The sequence below is a fragment of the Balaenoptera physalus genome (assembly GCF_965194825.1).
Source record: "Balaenoptera physalus genome assembly, chromosome: 13".
Taxonomy (NCBI): Eukaryota; Metazoa; Chordata; class Mammalia; order Artiodactyla; family Balaenopteridae; genus Balaenoptera; species Balaenoptera physalus.
The window spans coordinates 5,477,582-5,500,078 of NC_138892.1; the positions used below are offsets into that span (position 1 = coordinate 5,477,582).

Genomic DNA, 22,497 nt, shown 5'->3' on the forward strand with positions numbered 1-22,497 from the left:
AACGCATGGTTACCGTGTGCCCGGTGCTCAGAGGAACTCGGGGGACCCACCGGCCCTGCTCGTACTCCCCATTTCTTTGTCTTTGTTGTGTTGTTGTTCATTACCCCGTACTGACTCCAGGCCCTGTGCCCGGCCCCATGCTAAGTGCTCTACGGATGTTACTTTGCTGAGGAACTCTGTCCCCAAGGGACAGACATAAAAAGAGCATCCGCAGTCAGTCTCCCTCCTCGCCACTCCCCTGCCACCCCCCCATCTAAATCATGCACCTGAAGGGCACGGCTGGGGGCCACCCCCTCCAGCACCCTGGCCCTGGATGGGCCTGCATGGGCTGGAGGTGCTCACAGCTGGACGGGTGCAGGCCAGCCGGGAGGGCTGCCCCAGAGAGGAGACGGCGTCCCGTTCGTGCCCCATCTCCGTGCTCCCCTTGTACGCATGCATCCAACAGCAGAGGCCACAGACGGTTCTGGAAGCTGTGCATGACCTGCTGCAGCCCCGTGGCTGGGAGCTCTGGCGGGACCCCCACCCGAGAGACGACGAGAGGACAGGTGACCCGGGGCCCCAGGGGCCACCACCTGGGAGCCATGGGCTCAGGGCTGCAGCTTACAGACGTGCGACCGATGTCGCCATGTAGAGAATCTTGTGGTCCAGCCCGGGGCCACCCGCTGGGGTGGCCGCCCTTCCCGTGCACTCACCCAGGAGCTTCTGCAGCACCTGCCCGTCGTACAGGTCCTCCTCCAGCTGCTTTACGATGATCCTCTCCTCCACCAGCACGTCGTTGACCCAGTCGATGAGAACCTGCGGGGTGGACAGGCGTTACGGCCTCGCTCGCTGGTGCCAGGAAGGCCCAGGCGACAACCAGAGCAAGCACAGGAACGGAGAGCTGCTGGACACCGAGACACCCCCAGTGCAGGGGCCAGGAGAGCCCGAAGGGATAGGCAAGCTTCTCCCACCCAGGCTGCCGGGGCTCCCGCGGGATTCACAGGAGGACTGGTGGAGGGCGGTACCGTGGGGAGACTGGCCTCCTCCCAGCAGGGACTTGGGTACGTGTGGGAACTCAGCCAAAGGAAATGATGGTGTCCACCACGGCATGCGGGAGGGCGGATCAAACGAGGAAACGTCAGTAACACTGCCCGCCGTGGCCCGAGACAGCACAGGTGAGCCACAAACGTCCACCCCCGTCCCTGCCTTCATATCTGCGCTAAAACCATCCCTGATAGCCCTGAGTCTAAAGCTGTGGACAGAAGGGGATCCCAAGCGGCTGTTACTGACAAGCTCTGAGAGCCTGCTCCCAGCGGCACCCTAATTTTTTCAAGGCTTTATTGAGATAGAATTTACACTCCACACAATTCACCCTTTTAAAGTGTGCAGTTCAGTGGTGTTTAGTATACTCACAAAGTTGCGCAACCATCACCATAATCCACTGAAGCACACTTTCATCACCCCACAAGGAAGCCCTGTATTATCAGTAGTCACTCCCCCTTCTACCCTCCCCCACCTCCTTCCAACCACAAAACCATTTTCTCCATGGATTTGCCTGTTCTGGATACTTCATATGAAAGGAATCACGCCATACGTGATCTTTTGTGTCTGGCTTCTTTCACTTATCATGATGTTTTCAAGGTTCACCCAAGTTGTAGCACGTGTCAGGACCTCGTTCCTTCTTACAGCTGGATCCTTTGTATGGAGAGACGTGTTTTACGGATTCATTCACCAGCTGATGGACATTTGGGTTGTCTCCACTTTTGGGCTGTTGTCAACAGTGCTACTATGAACATGGACGTACAGTTTTTATGTGGACACACGTGTTCATTTCTCTAGACCAGCCTTTTCTCAACAAGTTTTCCTTCAATTCGCTGAGTAATACATCATAACAGAAGACAGCTTCAATCGTGAAAATATCTATGGAGAAATAGGGTTTCCACTGAACAAAATTCCATTTGGCTGACGCTGCTTAAGGCACTTCTCCGCAAAATGAAACGGATGCCTAAACAGACTTGATCAAAAATATACGTATTACATGGTTTCCCTGTGCAAGCAAAACCAATAATACTAACTAATTGGTCCCAATAACCTCCTGGAAATGGGCACTGATTGGCCCTCTCAGAGATAAACAAAAGGACACAAATCCAGACTAGAGTATCCTCTGTCACTCTCTGATATGGATGCCACCTGCAAAATTGGCCACAAAGCAAATTTCTGTGAAATTTCTATTTTCCCACTAACTCAAAAACATTAAATCAGACACACAATCCCATGAAGAACAGAAGTAAAAGTAAATTAAAGGGAGGATTGGAGAAAGAAAGAGGTGAGCAGCCCTGTAACCGAAACTGGGGTCCGGCTACTTGCTGCTCAAAAGCCAGTAAAGAGGCAAGGATGGTGGAAAGGAAAGTTTGCTTTATTTTGGATGCCAGCAACTGGGGTTGGGAGAGGGTGGACGCCTGTCCAAAGGCCGACTCCCTCCCCCAACAATGACAACCAGGGGGCAAGAGCTTTTATAGACAGAGGGAGGGGGCTACACGCCGAAACAGCACAGGCAGCTCTGACAGTCATCTTGAAATTGGTCATTGGTGGTCTGACCAGCGTCCTCTTGATTGTTTTAACTACAATTACTCTTTAGTTCCAGGGTCAGTTTGTTCCCATTTCCTTGAGGCCAATTCTTGGAATTGTGGCAGCTTCTGTCATGGCTACAGTCTGGTCATCATGTAGTTAACTTCTTCCACCTGGCGGGGGTTTCAGTACCTACAAGACAGCTCACAGGATACGGGTGGCTCAGAATATTATCTGTAGCCCTTGGGGAGGAACTAAAGGTCCTTGACTATGCTTAATGACAAAACTATTATTTAGTCTCGTTAGACTGTTTTCCTTTGTTTCTGCATTTTCTCACTTCTCTGGTTTAACCTTTGGCTAAAGTTTTTCCACAGACAAAAGGCAGGCGGAGCACACGGAGGTGGGGGGAAAGACCACAGCGCCCTGCTCCATCTCAGCCCTGCGGCATTCTGGTTTTGCCGAAGTCATTCCCGAAAGGTCGGCAGGATGGAGCTGGCTCCAAGCTACAGCCCTGCTCCGTCTCCCTCCCTGGGGGGCGAGCATCCTGGGGGGCTGGGAGCTGGACCTCCCCACCCAGCTGCCTTCTCTCCCACCTTCCAGAACCTTCTCCCATCACCCAGCTCCCACCCTCCTCTCTCACCACCCTCCCAGTTTCCCTGTGTCGGGGGTCCTCCTTGACACCGCCTTCTCCTCTGGATCTTTAAAGGGCATCACCCTGGACGGCTCCTATTCCTTCTCTCCACCCTCCTCCAAGGCCAGCTCATGCCCTCCCACGATATCCAAGGCCCCCCAGTCCCAGAAACCCCTAAACGTCCAGCGCCCCCTCTGCACCATCCTTCTGCTCAGGTGTTCCATGAGCATCTCTAACTGAACTCGCCCCTGCCCCTCCTCAAACCTGCCCCTTCTCTGAGAAGGAAACAGGACCCCATCCTCCAGCTTCAGAAGCCTGGATTTCACCCCTTCATCCATTCAGCCCACTTCTTAATTGCATCCACTTCCCGCCATCTCCTTTCCCACCGCCCTTGTCCAAACCTCCTTCCCGGGCCACTGCCACAGCCCCACCAAGCACCCTGCCTCTTCACTGGTGTTTTTCAAATCCCCAAGCTCCTCTCTGCCCCAGGGCCTTTGCATGTGCTAGTCCTTCCACCCTGAACACACTCCCCTCCGTCACTGCCGGGCCAGCCCTCACTTATCCTTCAGGTCCCAAGCTCCGTATCATCCTCTGACCTCCCCCGACCCAACCCAGGCCACATCCCTTCATCATGGCTCTCACCACACCCAAGGGCCTTTTCCCCCGACCCCGTTCATGTTTGCAATGGGAATACATCTTCGTTTGTAACGATCTCCCTGCTGGACTTTAAGCTCTGTGAGGGCAAGAACTATGACCTCTTGTTTGTGGCTCTGTCTCCAGTGCTCACTGCCTGGCACTGGAGCTCCATAAGCAGGCAATGAGTTCATCAATTAACTTACTGAGCATCTACTATGTGCCAGGCTCTAGGGATAAAAAAGACGAGAGAGGTCTCTGTCCTTGAAGACCTTACCTTCCAACCAGACATTAAAAGACAAACAAATACACACACTTCCAGGCTGTGATCGATGTTATGGAGAAAAATAAGTCAGAATAAAGTGGAGAAACCTGACAACCACACCTCAGCCGGGTAATCAAGGTCAACGTCACAGTGATCAATCACGTTGTCGTGTGTGCCCTGATGTGATGGGATGAATGCACTTCACTTCAGTGGCCCCCCTCCCCAAACCCATAACCACAGTCTAATCTCGAGAAAAACATCAGACAAACCCTAATAGAGGGGCACCCGACAAAACCCCTGCCCAGTCCTCCACAAAACCGTCAAGGTCATCAAAAACAAGGACAGTCTGAGAAACCATCACAGCCCAGAGGAGCTAAGGAGACAGGCTATCATGTGGGATCCCAGGTGGGGTCCTGAGACGGAGAAAGTATATCTAGTAAAAACTAAGGAAATGTGAATAAATGGTGGGTGTTAGCTAATAATAATGTATTAATATTGGTTCATTAATATAACAAATGTACCACGCTGGGGCTTCCCTGGTGGCGCAGTGGTTAGGAATCCGCCTGCCAATGCAGGGGACACGGGTTCAAGCCCTGGTCCAGGAAGATCCCACATGCCGCGGAGCAACTAAGCCCGTGCGCCACAACTACTGAGCTTGCACTCTAGAGCCCACGTGCCACAACTAGTGAAACCTGTGCACCTAGAGCCTGTGCTCCACAAGAGAAGCCACCGCAGTGAGAAGCCCGTGCACCGCAACGAAGAGTAGCCCCGGCTCACTGCAACTAGAGAAAGCCAACATGCAGCAACAAAGACCCAACGCAGACAAAAATTAATTAATTAATTAATTATTTTTAAAAATGTACCGTGTTGACCTACGATGTTAATAATGGGGAAAATTGGGTGTGGAAATATGGGAACTCGTACTATCTTTGCTATTTTTCTGTAAATTGAAAATGGTTCTTAAAAATAAGTCTGTTGAGAAGAATTAGGCAAAGTTTGGGGATGGAGAGGGCAGAGGGGTCATGGGGATCAGGGGGTCAGGGGGCCTCTTGGAGGAGGTGACGTCTGGGCAGAGACAGGAAGGAGGTGCAGGATGAGCCCTGTAGCCACCTGGAACCACCTGGGAGGTCAGGGGGTGGGGCTTCCAGGGCCAAGAGGGGCATGGGGGCGGGGCCAGCCCTGGACTCTCACCTGGGCCAGGAGGGGAGGGGGCAGTGGATGAGACGAGTGACCGTGGGCACTAGGGGGAGTGGGGACTGGACGTGGGGACCCCAGAGGGGCACAGGGAGTGGGCTGGGGAGAAGCAAGGTTTGACCCTGACCCTGGGTACGGGCAGATGTAGAGGGGGAGCTTGAGGAAGGAGCTGGTGAACGGGCATCTCGGTGGATGGAGCGGCAGGAATGGGGGAGGCGGGGCAGAGAGGAAGACGCCAGGCCAGGGGCTGTAGGTATCCATGAACGAAGGGGAGAACCAGGAGGGGTGGCGGGGCACAGTCGGCAGTACGAGGCGGGAGGGGGGTCTGGAAGCAGCTGGGAGGACGCCTGCCCCGTCCAGGCCCCGACATCACGGAGCAGAGACCCACCTAGCTCTCCAGACCCCAGCATCCACCCTTCTGGGCCCCAGTTACACGGCCAGAAACAGCAGATTCGGGATCACAGCCAGACCTGCCCCGTAGCTTCACCTCTCCAGCCACCAGCACCAGGCTCCTCGCGGGAGCGCCCTGACCCTCGGGCCCTTAATTCCACAAAGCTCTAGGAATCTGCTACCTTGGCCTTTCATCAGGGATTTCACAGCCACTATCGGAGCTGAGTGGCAGTATTACACTTAGCTCAACGGCTCTCACTGAGCACCTTCCTGGTGCCAGGACGTGGGGACAAAGGAGGTGTGTCCCCCGCCCTCCGGGAGTCCAGGTCCAGCCGGGAGACGCAGCAGAGAGAGATGAATGGTGAGTACGAGCCATCACAAAGGATTCTGACACGAGGGGTCACGCGGCCCCGGGAGCAGAGGAAGCGGCCTTCAAGGGCGGGATAGGAAACAGCTGAGCAGAAAGTGGGTGCCCAGGGGGTGGGGCAGGTGGACCTGGTGGCGGGGTGGCGAGATCCGGGCCACGGAGGCGTGAGCCACTCTCCCAATGTGGACAAGGCAGGGAGGCCAGGAGGGGCCGGTGCCCATTGGAGGACGGAGCTGCCGCCCAAACAGCCTCCACACTGGGCCTGTGTGTGCTGTGTGACCCAGCAATTCCACTTCCAGAAATTTCTCCCAAGGTACCAATCCAAATGTGCTCCTAGACATCTACCAACTCGGAAATGATTTCAAATTTTGTGTAGGAAAAGCTGAATGCACAAAAGAAAAAGCCTGGAGGGACACGAATTAAAAAATTACCACTGCCTTCTGTTTGATTTTTCTGTCTTCCAGGTTTTCAGCAGTATATATTACTTTGGGAATTAGAAAAAATAATAATAGATGCCACTTATAAAAATTAATCGCTATCCAGATGGCTCCTTTGCCGAAACTGACAAGCAAATCCCACAACGCAAATGGAAAGTCAAGAGACCCCCAAAAGCCAAAACAATCTTGAAAAAGAAGAACAAAGTTGGAGAACTGACACTTCCTGATTTCAAACTTTCCTACAAAGCTAGAGTATCAAAACATGTGATACTGGCAGAAGGACATAGAGGTCAATGAAACAGAATGAGAGGTCAGAAATAAACTTCACATTACAGCCAACTGACATCCATAAGGGGGCTAAGACAATTCGATGGGGAAACAAACAGTCTTTTTAACAAATGGTGCTGGGACAACTGGATATCCACATGCAAAAGAATAAAACTGAACCGTTACTTTACACCATATATAGAAATCAACTCAAAATGGAACAGACCTCAGTGTAGGAACTAAAACTATAAAACTCTTAGAAAACATGGAGGTAAACCTTCATGACCTTGGATGAGGTAATGATTTCTTAGCTGTGACACCAAAAGCACAAGGAACAAAAGAAAAAACTAGATAAACTTGACAAACAAAATTTAAAACATTTGTACTTCAAAAGATACTATCCAGAAAATACAAAGACAACCCACAGAATGAGACATTTTGCAAATCATATATCTGATAAAGGATTTGTACCTAGAATATATAAGGAACACTTAAAACTCAGTAATAAAAAGACAAATAACCCAATTTAAAAATGGGCAAAGCACTGGCCAGTAGATCATCTCACCAAATCCTCAAAATAGCCCTGCAGAGGTAGGTGCTAGCACCTGCATTCTAGAGGTTTATTGCTACTACTGAAGCCCGCACACCTACAGCCCGTGCTCTGCAACAAGAGAAGCCACCGCAATGAGAAGCCCGTGAACCGCAACGAAGAGTAGCCCCTGCTCGCTGCAACTAGGGAAAGCCCACGTGCAGCAATGAAAGACCCAACACAGCCAAAAAAAAAAAAAAAGTTCCTTCCTCCCCCAAACTGTATGACCTTCAGGTCAAACAAACTTTGAAGAAAAAAAAAATGGGCAAAGGATCTGAATAGACATTTCTCCAAAACAGATATACAAATAGCCAATACATGAAAAGATGCTCAACATCATTAGCCATCAGGGAAATATAAATCAAAACTACTACGAGATACCATTTCATACCCACTAGGGTAGCTATAATCAAAACGACGAACAGTAAGTGTTGCCAAGGATGTAGAGAAATTGGAAAAATTTTCATACACTTCTTGGGGGATGTAAAATGGTGCAGCCACTACGGAAACAGTCTGGCAGTTACTCAAAAGGTTAAGCACAGAATCACATGACCCAGCAATTTCACTCCCAGGTATATACCAAAAAGAACTGCAAACACAAGCTCGTACAAAACCTTGTACACGGATGTTCATAGCAGCACTATTCAAAATAACCAAAATGTGGAAACAACCCAAATGCCATCGAGAAAGAATGGATCAACACATTGTGGTCTATCCATACAATGGAATATTATTCAGCCATAAAATGGAATGGAGTTCTTTTTTTTTTTTTTTTTTGGCTGCATTGGGTCTTTCTTGCTGCGCACGGGGGCTACCCTTTGCTGTGGTGCGTGGGCTTCTCATTGTGGTGGCTTCTCTTGTTGTGGAGCACGGGCTCTAGGCACACGGGCTTCAGTAGTTGTGGCTTGCAGGCTCTAGAGCGCAGGCTCAGTAATTGTGGCTCACGGGCTTAGTTGCTCCGCGGCATGTGGGATCTTCCCGGACCAGGGATCGAACCTGTGTCCCCTGCACTGGCAGGCGGATTCTTAACCACTGCGCCACCAGAGAAGTCCAGGAATGGCGTTCTGATACCTGCTACAACATGGATGAATCTTAAAAACACTATGCCAAGTGAAAGAAGCCAGACACAAAAGTCACGTATTGATATGTTTCCCCTTCTATGAAATATCCAGAATATGCGAATTATAGAGACGGAATAATTCTTTAGAGACAAAGTGGTTGCCAGGGGCCAGGAAGGAGGATACACGACTGAGTGCTGATGGTTATGGGGTTCCTTTCTGGGGTGATGAAAATGTCCTTGACTGAATCAGGTGATGGCTGAACAGCTCTGGGAGTACACTAACAACCGCTGAATTGTACGGTATGGGAATTCGATCTCAATAAACCTGTTATTAAGCAACGATCCTCTAGAATGCAGGTGCTAGCACCTACCTCTGCAGGGCTATTTTGAGGATGTGGTGAGATGATCTACTGGCCAGTGCTAATCAACTATAGAGATCTACACAGATGTCAGCCTCACCACCCCCGGCTTCTCTGCATGTCAGAAGCCCCTTTCTGATGTACTCAGCCTAACTACCAGCACCTAGGATATGTGGACACCACCCGAGGTGCTGGAGCTGTAAAGAAACATGACCTAGTCTCTGCCCCACGTGGGCAGTTAGGTGTCACAGCTGCTTGCTGGTCCTCCCACGTCCCTGTGCCCCCCCAAACCAGCCCCGGGAGTCAAACACCATTTCGCACCCCTGCCACCTCTCTTATCTTACTTCTGATCACCCTCGTTCTTGCTGGCTAGGCTCCAGCCACGCTGCCCGCCCCCCACCCCGTCGCTGGCCTTCACACCTGCCAGCACGGGCATCCCAGGGGGCCTCTGCACTTGCTGCCGCCCCAGGGACCAACCAGCAGGTCTCCGCTCAAATGCCAGCTCCCGACCACCCCACCAAAAACAGAGGGGAGAAGAAACCACCCTGCTTCTGGCTTTAGTTTCCTTCAAAGCGGTCATGCCACCTGGAACCATACTCGTCCGTCCCTCGACATGTCTGTCTCCCCAGGTGGACCGCCAGCCACTCAAGGCCATCACCGCAGGGGCTAAACTAGGAACAGACCCACGGAAGGCGCTCAAATCAACTGCAGGGCTGCCTACAGACCTAGAAAAGCCTCTGGGGCATGCAGACATTCGGTTCTAGAGGCTGCCTTGCCCAGAGCAAGCAAGGTCCTGTAGGAAAACACATTAAGAGATGTTTCTGCTATGAAGAAACTAAAACTAAAAATCCCATCTGGATCTCTGACCTGGTCAAAGTCCAAATACGGAAACAACAGACAGAAGGAGATGACAATCACATTTCACGCAACGGGCCATGGAGGTCAGCTCTGGGAAAGCAAAAGCAAATCCACTGCCCAGTTTCACTGCTGCCCCCGCAGAGATGCAATCCCCTCCTGGCCACCACCAATCACCCTGCCCTTGTACTGCCCAGGTCATCCGTCTTAATCTTCTGTTTCACAGGAGACTTTTTAAAGATGGCACCCGTCCTTACTTTTAGGGACGTACTCATTTGCAAACCCCGAATCCTGCAGGCACGTGTCTAGGACGTGTATTAATGATGCCCTCGGCACAGTGCTCTTTGCATAGACTTTTCACAAGCTTGCTTTAGCCAGAATAAAAATTACTTCCCCCTGAGTTCCTTCTAAATGATAACCAGGATCTGCAGCCTGTCTCCCCCAAAGCTATGACAGTTATGTTTTAATCACTTCCAAACAGGCTTGTCGTGGCTTAATGCACTGAGGACACAGGCAGGAGAACATCCCGGCCAGGTGCAGTGCCAGCCGCATCACCGGGCATCTCCACGCAACGATGATAGCACTGTCTTCTGCCCAGAAGACCATCTTTGTGCAGCTGACTTTCTTCACAGGGGCAAAGGGAGGGAGAAAACAGAACTTAACAACCCGAAGGAGCCTTGTCCAATAAACTGGGAGATGAGATGTGAAATCTGCTTGTGGGGAGAAATGCGTACCCCGGTGACGACACGGCCAGCCTGCCTTGGACCAACGCACCCGCAAGTGTGGAGGCCCCTCCCTGGCTATTCACTCTGGAAAGCACGAGAACTGCCATTCCCTCTTTCAAAGATCATTAAAAATATAAAGGATCTCATCTGTAAACTGCTATCTTCCCCAGGCAGCACCAGCTGTTCACCCTGTTAAGAGATTCAGGGCACTCCTGGAGGATGCTAGCGAAAAGGACCACAGGACAAACACCTGCATACAGGAGACAGGATTAAGTCTTTCAGCTCCTGAGCCCACAGGATACTCACTTCTAAACTTGAACCACAGACGTGCCCATGCACCTCCCTCCCAGCTCTGCCCTGTTTGTGCCCATGTTCCAGCGCCCGGCACAGCACCTGCCAGACAGCAAGCGTGTGGCATCCGACGTCACCCTCATGCTTGCAGACAGGCACGACTGTTCTCCTGCTTTAATCCGAGCCGGGATTTGAATCCAGGGAGCCAATTCCAGAGCCCATCACACCCACCCGTTCACCCCCTCACACTGCATTACACACAATAGATGCTCGAAGAGAATGTTTCAATGAGCGGCCTCATTCTTAATGCCTGGCTTAGCCCGAGCCAGGGTTTTTTACAGGAAGCAGAGAGCAGCTCACAATGTTTTAAACACCAACAGTCCTGAGGCAGGAAGGTCAGTGGGGGTAAGTCTACAGAGAGAGACAGGACAGGGGCCAAGACAAGAGGTAACGAAGTGCAGATGATGGAGAACAGAGAAAGCAAGCCAGGGGACTGACCGTGCTAACTCAGAAAGGTCCCGCTGGTCCCAAGACTGGGACGTGGCCAGTGGTCGGGATGTCAGCCAGACCTCACCCTGACAAGCTCAGGCCCGCACGTGGTCCACACCCTGCACCAAAATCAACCTGCGCGTCCTCCTCGGCTGATTTTAACCTGTATCCTCGGAATAAGCCATTACCGTGAGTATAATTGGAGCCCTTTCAGCAAAGTATCAAACCCATGCGTTGTCTTGGGGCTCCCAAACTTACAACCGGCATCAGAAGTGGGGTTGGGGGCTTCCCTGGGGCCGCAGAGGTTGAGAGTCTGCCTGCCAATGCAGGGGACACGGGTTCGAGCCCTGGTCCGGGAAGATCCCACATGCTGCGGAGCAACTAGGCCCGTGAGCCACAACTACTGAGCCTGCGCGTCTGGAGCCTGTGCTCCGCAACAAGAGAGGCCGCGATAGTGAGAGGCCCGCGCACCGCGATGAAGAGTGGCCCCCACTTGCCGCAAGTAGAGAAAGCCCTCGCACAGAAACGAAGACCCAACACAGCCATAAATAAATAAATTTTTAAAAAAAGATTATGTGTAGACATGACTTTGGAACCTAAGCTTGCCTGGGAGCTAGCTCCTTGCCATCTAGCTGTCAGTGTAGAATGGGCATTCAATTAAAAAAAAAAAAAAAAAAGAAGTGGGGTTGGGCTTGGGGGAAACGGCCTTTGTAACCTCATACCCAGGTGGGCAGGTGCTCAGCTTGCTCAAGGAGGGAGGGGCAAGGAGGCTGGGGGACTGGAGCGCTGGAGTTGGGGGGAGGGGCGGGAAGTGAGGCAGCAGGGCCGCCAGCCCGGAGCACGTCTAAGGGTGCCCGGCTCGGCGGCACCCCAAGGCAGGCCACGGGCAGCTCACCCCTGACTGCGCGCTCAGGCTGCCTGGCCCTGGGGCCAGCGCCTCCCCACGCCAAGAAAAGGAGGTGCTGACAGCCCCCTGTCGTGCGTGAACCCCGACTCCGGGATACGCTGAGCCTCCCCCTTACCTGACAAACAAGAACCACCCAGAGTAGCCGGCGCTCAGCCCAGGCATCTCCCAGACCCCCACCAACACGCGTGCGTCTCCATTTAAAAGCCCTGTAGTTAGTGAGAACTAGCATTTCACATACATCCCCTCCACGTGCCACTACAGCAACCAACGAGCCACAGACAGACAGCCTGATGGCACTGTCCTGCTTGCTGTGTTTATGCTTATTTTGGAAAATAAGCCACCAGCCTCGAGATACGATTTGCAGTCTGAGGGCAGGGGGAACCTTCCAGAAATTGCCCGTCTCCAGGCATATGTGCTCCAGGCTGGCGGGATGGCCATGGGAGCAGACCTCTATGTGTCTGGCAGCTGGCCCTTCCTGGAAACTGGCAAGGCCGCAAGGCCGGCCCTGCCCCCAAGCGGACGGGGACCCTCAGCTACAGCTAAGGGATGCGGTGATTTAGGGACAGGAGGTAACTCGGCCTGGTGTACTGGTTTCTCCGGCTGCTGTAACAAATTATCACCAATCTGGGGCTTCCAAACCACCAGTGTATTCCCTCACAGTCCTGGAGGTCAGAAGTCCAAGATCAGTTTCACTGGGTTAATGCCAAGTTGTCAGGAGGGCTGATTCCTTCTGGAGGCTCTAGGGGAGGCTTCCTGGCCTTTTCCACGTTCTAGGGGAGCCCACATTCCTTAGCACGTGGCCCCTTCCCACATCTTCAAAACCAGCAGCGTGGCATCCCATTTCCATCCTCATGTTGCCACCATCACCTGCAGTCAAATCTCTCTCTGCCTCCCTCTTATAAGGACACTTGTGAGACCACCAGACAATCCAAGGTCATCCCTCCCTCCACACCCCTAACTTAATCACATCTGCAAAGTCCCTTTCGCCATATAAGGAGGTAACAGTCACAGGTTTCAGAGGTTAGGACGTGGACATCTTTGGGGGCCATGATTCAGCACACCACACCTGGGTTCCCCAGGAAAGAGAGCCCAGGGCCAAGCTCACTGCTGCTGCTTTTGGGGGGACCATAACTCCAAACTAGCAAGAGTGAGGGGAGAGGGAAGGGAGGCAGGTGCGCCCCTGAGCCGCCCGCAGCTTCGGAAGAAAACCCAGCCGACGCCCAGCACACAGCCAACTTGCTGTGGAAGCACGGCTCTCAGAACTGCCCGTCGGGAAGCAAGGGACAGGCGTGCATTCCCACTCCCTCCGGCCCTCAGTCCTACTTCGCCCCACAAGATGTTAACGTCCGCACTCCCAGCCCCTCCAGCTGGCACACTCCCTGCCCCAGACGTGGTCATTCATCTGAACCCGGCATCCGGGGCAGGAGGGGCTGCCAGAGCCTCCGCAGGTCCCGTCGGGCCGGTCCCGGATGCAGAGATGCTGTGGTCCCTCTGTGTGGGCTGATAAAGGACATGCAGCTGCCCAGCCCTCATCCGGTGGAGACCAAAAATGCCTGTAGTCTCCTGAGGCAAAGTGGCAAAGCAGAGGCGGGTAGGGCCGAGTTAGTGAGTCCAGGAGGAGCACGGAGCAGATCTGGATCCCATATAGCAGGGAGGTGACTTGTTCATCTTGCAGCCCCGGCCGGGGTCCAGCACAGCCCCCGACCCTCAACCGGGGCTCAGCGAATAAGGCATCAAACGGACAGACTCATTCAAGACTGGACACTTCACTGGTTCAGAGCGTAACGGGGGGGTGGGGGAGTTACTTCTCCCGGAGTCCCCGTATTTAGCATTTGAATTGGTGGCCTGAGTAAAGCAGAGGACCCTCCCCAGCGTGGGTGGGTGGCATGCAATCCAGGAAGGGCCTGAATAGGACAAAAAGGTGGAGGAAGGCTGGACTCGCCCTCTCTTTGCCTGGGACGTCCAAGTCCTGTGCTGGGCTCTCAGGCCCTCGGACCAGCTTTCCTGGTCCCCAGTTTGCAGAGGGCAGATCATGGGACTTCTCAGCCTATAATCACGTGAGCCAATCCTTATAAATCTCTGTAGATAGATACAGAGAGAGACAGAAGAGATAAATATAGGGAGAGAGAGATAGATAGACAGATGGAGAGAGAGAGAGAGAGGTAGAGAGATAGGGCCATGTCCTGTGGATTCTGTTTCTCTGGAGAACCATGACAAACACAGGGCATCCCCTTCTACTACTTAAATATCGCCCATGGATAACATTTTAGTGGCTGAAGTGCAGGGTTACTTTTCCTCACCGACAATCTTCTGTTCAGAATAACAAAGTGGGTATTCAGGAAAAAAAGAAATCTTAATAAACTAGGCAATTTAAGTTGCTCAGAATCAACATTATGGGGTGGGCCCAAAACAGACATTTTCCATTTCAATTTTTTAAAAGCTACAACTTGCAAAGGTTTTGTTTATCCTGAAGGAGCCCTCGTGAAAAGGCAGTCGTGCCCTCATCGGGCCCAACCGCAGTGGTTAAGGTGGAGAAACTTTTGAAAAAGCCCTTTTCACAAGGTATGTGTGTGGCACTGCCCTAAAAGGCGTCTGCACAGCCCAGGTCCGCTGGCCTCAGGGCTCGCAGGTGAGGATGCTGTCAGAGCCCTTGCCGGCCCAGGGATTAACCTCTGACGCCCTGCTGTGGTTTAGATCAGAGCAATCAAACTGCAACCCACGCTCGGACACGGGCTAACGCTACGAATGAAGCCTCACCGCTAAGCCGGGCTCGAGAGACCAGTGGGGAGAGACGCACAGCCGCCATGGCCCCGAAGGAGCCCAGAGCCAGCGGCCCGGGCTGGCCTTGCTTCCCTGACTTTCCGGAACCAGGCGGCCATCCTCTGGCCTCGCTGGTCCCCACACGTCCAGACGCTGCAGAACCTGACGGCTGCCCAGTGCAGGGGCACCAGCATCCCATGAGGATCCACAGGTGCGGCCAGAGGGGCCCACGTGCCCGCTTTTCAGAGTTTCCTCTGAACGCTGCCCCTCTCGCTCCAGAGTTTGAACGCCTTGAACCCGTCTGCAAGGCACCGTGAGCGTTCACTGCAGCTGTTCGTTCCAAGTCTTAAGAAAAGGGTCCCCGCATAACTGGGTCCAGCACATGACGGGGAAGCCCTCTCCCATCTGAGAGGCCCCGTGGGGCTGGGCCCCTGGGAGATGCTCCAGGCCGCCCAGCCTCTTCCTCCATATCCCTCCACCAAACGCAGCAGTAAGGCCCCGTGACCAGCCCCCAGCTTTGCTCCTTTGGCCCACAAGAGCCTGAACCCCAAGGTCTGACCCCACAAGAACATCCCAGCCGGGATACGCGTCCTCACCTTGACCAGCTCCTTGAACCTGGGGTCGTCCCTGGACGTGGGGTCGATCACCGTGCGCTCTTGGTTCTCCTCTGCGGGGACAAAGGACAAAGGACAGGAGGGTTAGCGTCAGTGGGCATGGCCGGCTTCCCTGGCACAGATGGGGGGAATTGAGAGCAGAGACCCCGTGGTCCTCTCAGTGAGCAGCCCTGCAGCCAGTCACACGGCCCAGGCAGAACTGCCTCCCAGGAGGCAAAGGAGCGTCCACCCGCATCTTTCAGGAGGGAGGGAGGCGCACACAGGCCTGAATCGGAGCTGTGGAAAAGCCACTATTAATAAACCTGGGGAAGACCTGTCGTTCACCGAGAAAGCTCGCCACTGCATAAGGTGATACGGACAAAAATATTAGAAAGAGCAGGGGAATAAAAGGATGTTTCTCAGCAAAGTGTGTTTATCCATCTTCTGTTTCTGTTTATCTGTTTGTTTTTCCCTCCGTGTCTGGCCTTGATCCATGGACCACGGGCACCAGTGAGCTTGTACAGAGGGAGTGACGCAGTGGTAATAAGTGGACAGCAGAGGGGAAAGACCCACAGACACCAGACACGTCACAGAACAAAACTGAGCAGGGGTGTTAAATGGACAGAAAAGAAGCACAACCTCTGGCCCCTAGGACGGGCAGGCAGAGATGACCAGGGTCCCGGGGCCCACACAGGCTCCCACGGCTGGGACCCTGTCCACGTTGGTGGGAATGAAATGGCTTTGAGTGACAGAGGCTTCACAACAGCAAAAATTCTTTTTTTTTTAAAGTTTATTTGTTGTGATTGTTTATGAGATATTTCTATATTTTTTTTAAATTTATTTTATTTATTTTTGGCTGCGTTGGGTCTTCACTGCTGCGCGCAGGCTTTCTCTAGTTGCGGTGAGTGGGGGCTACTCTTCACTGCGGTGCTTGGGCTTCTCATTGCGGTGGCTTCTCTTGTTGCAGAGCATGGGCTCTAGGCGCACAGGCTTCAGTAGTTATAGCGTGTGGGCTCAGTAGTTGTGGCTCGTGGACTCAGTAGTGGTGGCTCACGGGCTCTAGAGCACAGGCCCAGTAGTTGTGGCGCATGGGCTTAGTTGCTCCGTGACATATGGGATCGTCCCAGACCAGGGATCAAACCCGTGTCTCCTGAACTGGCAGGTGGATTCTTAACCACTGCGCCACCAGGGAAGCCCAACAGCAAAATTTAAAACCTGACAAAGTGGAAAAGCTATTTTTGGAGTCGCGCCGACCTGATGCTTGAGAGAGATGCTGCAGGTAGCCTGCAGGGGACCACACTGGAGTTCCTTGTGATGTCCCTGCTAAGGCCCTCTGCAGCCTCCTGCCACTCCTGGGATCAAGGCCACATCCTCCACGTGGCCCCCGAGGCCCTCTGCAGCCTCCTTCCCAGCTTTCCCCAGCACCCCTGACCGGCCCGTCAGCAAGCCTCTCACGACCGCTGGCCACAGGGCCTTGGACATGCTGTTCCCTGTCCAACACCCTCTCCTCCCACTTCACATCCCCTTCACCCGTCACTCTCAGCTCCAGGTGCTGACCAGGGTCGTTCTTATCAAGGTCATAAGAGCTTCAGGGGCCAGCAGAACCTTACAGAGCAAACGGAAGAATGCCAACTCCCAGCCCAAGAGCAGCTATTTAGAAAAATGGTAAAACAGGCAGGTGAGGGTCCAGGGAAAAGCAGGTTCAAGGCATATTGACAAAACAACAGCCTGCCACACGTTTACAGTAAATCTATTTTCTAGCACTCCTGTTGGTCTAAAGTAGGGTTCTCAGCCGGAAGCAATCAAGTCCCCCGAACCCCCATCCCAGGGGACTCACAGCAATGTCCGGAGACGTTTCTGGTTGTCCCAACCGGGGGGGGCGGGGAGGGGAGGGGGTGTATGCCAGGGGAGCCTAGTGGGTAGAGACCAGGGATGCTGATCAACACCTTGACCCCGCTATAAAGAATTATCCGGTGCCAAATGCCCATAGCACGGGGTGGGTGTGGGAGAAACCCTGTTCTGAATCAGGGTAATTTCCAGACAGTGTTCATCCCCAGTTTCTCCTGGGAGAGGGTCATTTTCCTGGGCAGCAGCTGCGGCCAGACTGAAGACAAAACACAAGAGCGTCAGTGAAGGGTCACGCTCTTCCTAGAGCAGAGGGGAAGCCGCAGGGGACCCCGGCGGCACCTCCGAGCCCGTCCAGCGCTTGGCTGCAGGTCGGCCGCCTGGACGTGCGTTTGCATTTCTTCCCCATCAGCTCTTGCTGGCCTGGCCTTGTCGTGGGAACCACAACAGAGGCATCAACCGAGACTTCCCTTTGAACCAGGCAGGGTTTGGAAAGAAGCGGAATGTTCCGAGACTGCCTTCCAGATCCATTGGATCCCAAAACACGTTTTAAGGCAAGTGTGTCCGGGCCGTCACCTCATCAGTGCTGGCTGGGGTGCGGTCCTGAGGAGGCGAGTGCAGGGCCGGTACCGCTTGGCAGGTCCCACCTAGCAGGCCCCTGGCGTGGAGGCCACTCCGGCTTGTGCAGAGATGGGGGGTATGTTAATCGTGTTTCTTGTTTTCTGTATTTTCTAATGTTTTGACATCTTGGGGCCTTGGGGACCCAGAGGAACTCCCCTCTCAGAGCTAGCTGATTCCCAAAACAGCAAACGTGTCCCCTGTGAGTGCCTTCCATGTGCAAACAACCAACGCAGAGTCCACACGCCCCAGACACCTCTCTAACTGAACTCACACAGGGCTCTTACACGCCCAGACAACAGCCCCTGCCCTAATCACCTGGGACCAGGTACAGACAACTCGGGGCAGCCCCTGTGTCCCAGAGGCCCCTGAAATTACCCAGACCAGCCGATCCAAACCTGCTTATTAACCCTGCCTCACTCACTCCTTCCTGTGAAAACCACAATGAAGGCTTCTGCCCGTGCTTTCCCGTCACTCCTTCTGCCTCCTGCCCGACCCTGCTGCCCTCCCCGTCACCTTGGGAACCATGAGTTTAACAAACCACCTTTTCAGTGGCAGTCGGCTCCTGATCCGTTGGCCTCATCATACTTAAATCACAATAAAACTGACATCTGCAATCAGAAAGGCAGTAACCTACAAGGGAAGGCTTGCTTTTTTCCTACAGACTTTTTTAAACATGACCTTGAGCTGAGAGCCCCATGTGACATCAGAGTCTGATCAAAAGGCCACGAATGCTCCTCTTCAGCACCCCCCAGACCAACCGCAAGCTGGGAAGCTCAACTCGCCCACGACAAGGAGCTGGAGAAACCGATAATACCGAGCAGGGTGTCTTCAGGGTGGATCTCCACCGAGGCAGGGGACATCGGCAAGTTGATGGCATTTTTCCCTTCTTCCTGCAGGTCACTCACTGTCAGGCAGAAGGAGAAAGGAAAAAGCCAGTTAGTATAAATGGAATATTGTGGCCTCACATGTTGGCAGTGGAAACAGAGAGAAATCAACTCCTGTTTTTTAAGCATTTAACAAACATTCCTAAATGGCTGGTTGCCCAGAAAGAGTCCAAGGAAAAACGCTCCGAACCAAGAATACATTCTGCAATTCTTCACCCACGCCGGAGAGTTCCTGATTCTCACCAAGCCCGGCCAGGCTGTTTTCACCGCTCTTTGCAATACATGACTATGTCATGGAAGCTTCTGGATGCTTCCAGATCCACCCAAGGCTGCTGAGATGGACGAAGCTTGGATCACAGCGACAGGGCCTGAAAAGGGCGGCTCCCCTCCCCCTCCCGGACAGCAGTGTCCTTGGCCGTGGACTCCGGGTGTGAAGACCCTCCCGGCTCGCAACAGGCGAGGCAGTGCCGTCGTCCGTGGCCACGTTCACGGGACAGAATCCGGCTGGTCTGACGCCAGGTAATGCCCAGGGTCGGGAGCAGTGAAACACACAGCAGAATCTAACAAACCGAATCCGGAGACTTGGAGTTGGGAGCGCAGGACCGTGTCTAGAGGGCAGACAGGGTGCCGGGGGCTGGGGAGGAGGGCGCCCTGAACAGTCGCAGGGATCGCAGGGCTGGCTACGCGATGAGAGGGGCGGCCTGGATGCCACGGTGCAGAAAGGATCCCTCGCCCCCCCGCACTAGACACCTTCCAGGAAAGCATCTCGACTTACACTGGCCAGGGGGCCACCCCGGGACACCGGGGGCTAACAGCGCATTTCTTCCACCGGCCATAACTGCATCAGACTCCAGGCTCCAGCCCCCACCCAGTGGGTGCAGGGGGCGCTGGGCACCTTTCCAACCCTGGCTGAGAACTGCTGGGTGACAGTCCCCGAACACACGCCACAAAACCAGCCTCTTCCTCGGTGATCTCCAGTGACAAGTGCCCAGCCTTCCTTCTCCTCTTTTTTTCTTTTTTTTTTTTAAATCGTAATTGAATTACAACGTTGTGTTAGTTTCAAGGCCTTCTCTGTAATGAAACGTCCTCAGAGGTGGAAACCTACTTCCTCTTTCAATACTGCAGTCACCTCGAACCTTGAATATCTCCAATTCCGGGACCTGAGGGTACAGGGGACAGAGTAGCAAGGGGACAGGACGTGATGGCCTTGGGACAGGCAGGCCAGGGTGACCCAACCCCAGGCACGTCTGGCAACCTCTCTGCCTGTTTTCTCAAAACGTCGGGTCCCCTGGAAGGACTTAATGAAACGATGAACATCAGGTTCTGAGGCTGGAGCTGGGCATACGGTGGGCTCCCTGGACTCAACCATAGACTCAGCTTTGGGGACAAGCCACCCTCTGTCCCTCACAAGGAACACGGCAGTGGGACCCAGGACGTTGGGTTCTAACATCAGGAAGGCCCTGATACAGGACTGTGAAAATATGGGCTCTCTTGCACACCCACGTCCTACAGCAGCAATGACTTACACGATTCACAGACAAAAGGTGGAAACGGCCCAAGCGTCCACTGATAGATGAACGGATAAACTAATATGGTCCATACACACAATGGAATGTTATTCACCCATAAAAAGGAAGGGAATTCTGACACACACTACCACATGGATGAATCCTGAGGACAGTATACTAAGTGAAATAATTTGCCAGACACAGAACGGCAAACCCTGTATGATTCCACTTACAGGAGGTCCCTACAGTCAAATTCACAGCGACAGAAAGTAGAATGGTGGGTGCCAGGGGCTGAAAATAGGGGGAAATTATGGGGAGTCAGTGTTTAATGGGGACAGAGCTTCAGTTTGGGAAGATGAAAAAGTTCTGGAGATGGAGGGTGGTGATGGCCACACAACAACGTGAATGAACTGAATCCCACGGAACAGTACACTTAAAAAGGGTTAAAATGGTACATTTTATGTTATGTATACTTTACCACAATTTAAAAGAAGAGGGAAGAAAAAATGGACCCCTCCCAACAATACTCCAGTCTGGAGGCCAGCCCTGCACCTGGAGACAGACACAGTCTCCCTGCCGCCCCGCATCCCAGGAGCAGACCCCACGCACAGCCATCTTTTGATCCCCAAATCCTTAGCTTAACTCTGTGCAAGAAGCAGACACGTGTTAAACACCTTCACGAGCAAATGACTCGGAGACGCACCCCGCCCGGCCCCGCTCCCCATTCCAAAGATCCCCTCCGGTCACTCAGTCCCGCTGAGAAAACAGACCAAATTTCAGCAATTATTTTTACTACATAACAAGTTACAAAGAGTCTTCTAACCAGCAAAGGGCTTTCCAAGGCAGAAAAGGGAAGGAGGAAAAGGGGATTTTTCACAAAAGTTCTCGCATATTCAAGAGGCACGTACGTGAACCGTGCAAGGGGGTGGGTGCCGCAGCCGTGGGCTTCTCACTCGGGTTTCCTGGGCCAGCGTCACAGAAGGAGGACAGAAAGGCCAGGGAGGTCCCTTCCGGTCAAGGCCGTCTGCGATGGTTACGTTCACGGCCGAGGAAGAACAAAAGACCCTGGTTTCATATGACTGGAGGGTCGCACAGGTGGGCTTCGGGGCACAGGTGAGCCACGCAGGTGCGTCCTTACTGTGAGCCCATAGCTCCTCCCAGGAGCCCCAGAGCTGCCACGCGGGTCATCCGCTGGCCTGGACACGGGCCGTGGGCCAGAACAACTGGTGGCAGATGGGGGTGTGGGGTGCAGAGATGAAGACATGCTTCCAGGAGCCCTGCTGCCTGGCCTCAAAAACAGGGAGCGGGGAGGAGAACAGGAACGACATTTTCAAAGCAGAGAAACTGGGTCACATGAAAACAGAGAAATTTCCACACCGCCCTTGCAACATCAAAGATAACACTAAACAGGGCCTAGGATCTCTCGGCTTTAATAGATGAGAAATGCTCTCACAGACCCACCCAGATGGCACATTCCACAGGCCTGTTAAGCATAAAGCCCTGAGGAAAACAAGGAGGGACTGTGGCCAGGAGCCCAGGGTTCGGATCTCTCTGTGCCACGTGCTGGCATGCGGCCTCCAGCAAGTCCCTTAACCTTGCTCAGCCTCGGTTTCACCATCTGGAACGCGGGGGTGGCAGCGGTACCTACCTCACAGGGGCTTCTGAGGAATAAGTGAAGTTCATCCCAGGGAAGACCAGGGAAGGCTTCCTAGAGGAAGCAGTAATTGAACTTGGCCTTGAAAGAAGGCAAGAATCTCGGAAAAAGGGACTTTGGGACTCCATGCAAAGCCTGTGGGTGACTGATCACAGCTGGGATTCCGGAAGCCCTCTGTGGCGGCCACGTCCATGCTGAACCACAGCGGGGTTCAGTGAGGCCTCTTCGGAGCTCTGCTATTGTTCACGGCCTGCGTTCCCTGAGGGACACAGCCCCTTCACTGAGGAGCCTTCAGCTGAAATCTGATTATGGTCTTCTGAGGGTCAGTCCAGGGTCTGGAAGGAGGGGCTCCGCTTGGACCACAGCTTCTCCCCGAGGACCGCACTCTGCCAGGTCAGTGGCTTTTCCCTAATCCCAGGAACGTCTTGGTTTTGAAAGTACTCGTCCATTTGCCAGAAAGTCAGACACTTCAATGACTGGAAATTCTGACTATCTTGTGTCACAGAGAAAGATCCAGGGGCACCTGGTGTGCACAGCGGGTGTGGGTGTTCAAAGGACCTGGGGCTCGATGTGCCGGGGCCGAGGATTCATCATGGTCCTAAGCGTCTGCCCTTGTTCACCCTAAA

At 53.4% G+C, this 22,497-nt stretch overlaps 1 protein-coding gene across 2 annotated transcripts in view; it reads right to left on the reverse strand.

Moving 5' to 3' along the window:
- PARVB (parvin beta) overlaps positions 1 to 22,497 on the reverse strand; it is a 115,608-nt gene that overhangs the window by 38,731 nt on the left and 54,380 nt on the right. For both annotated transcript variants that reach the window (XM_082421186.1, XM_082421187.1), the window contains exons 2-4: positions 18,640 to 18,729; positions 15,363 to 15,433; positions 693 to 795 (exon numbers count right to left, since the gene is read on the reverse strand). In XM_082421186.1, the coding sequence (XP_082277312.1) occupies positions 693 to 795; positions 15,363 to 15,433; positions 18,640 to 18,729 (264 nt within the window). The remainder of the gene's footprint in view (positions 1 to 692; positions 796 to 15,362; positions 15,434 to 18,639; positions 18,730 to 22,497) is intronic.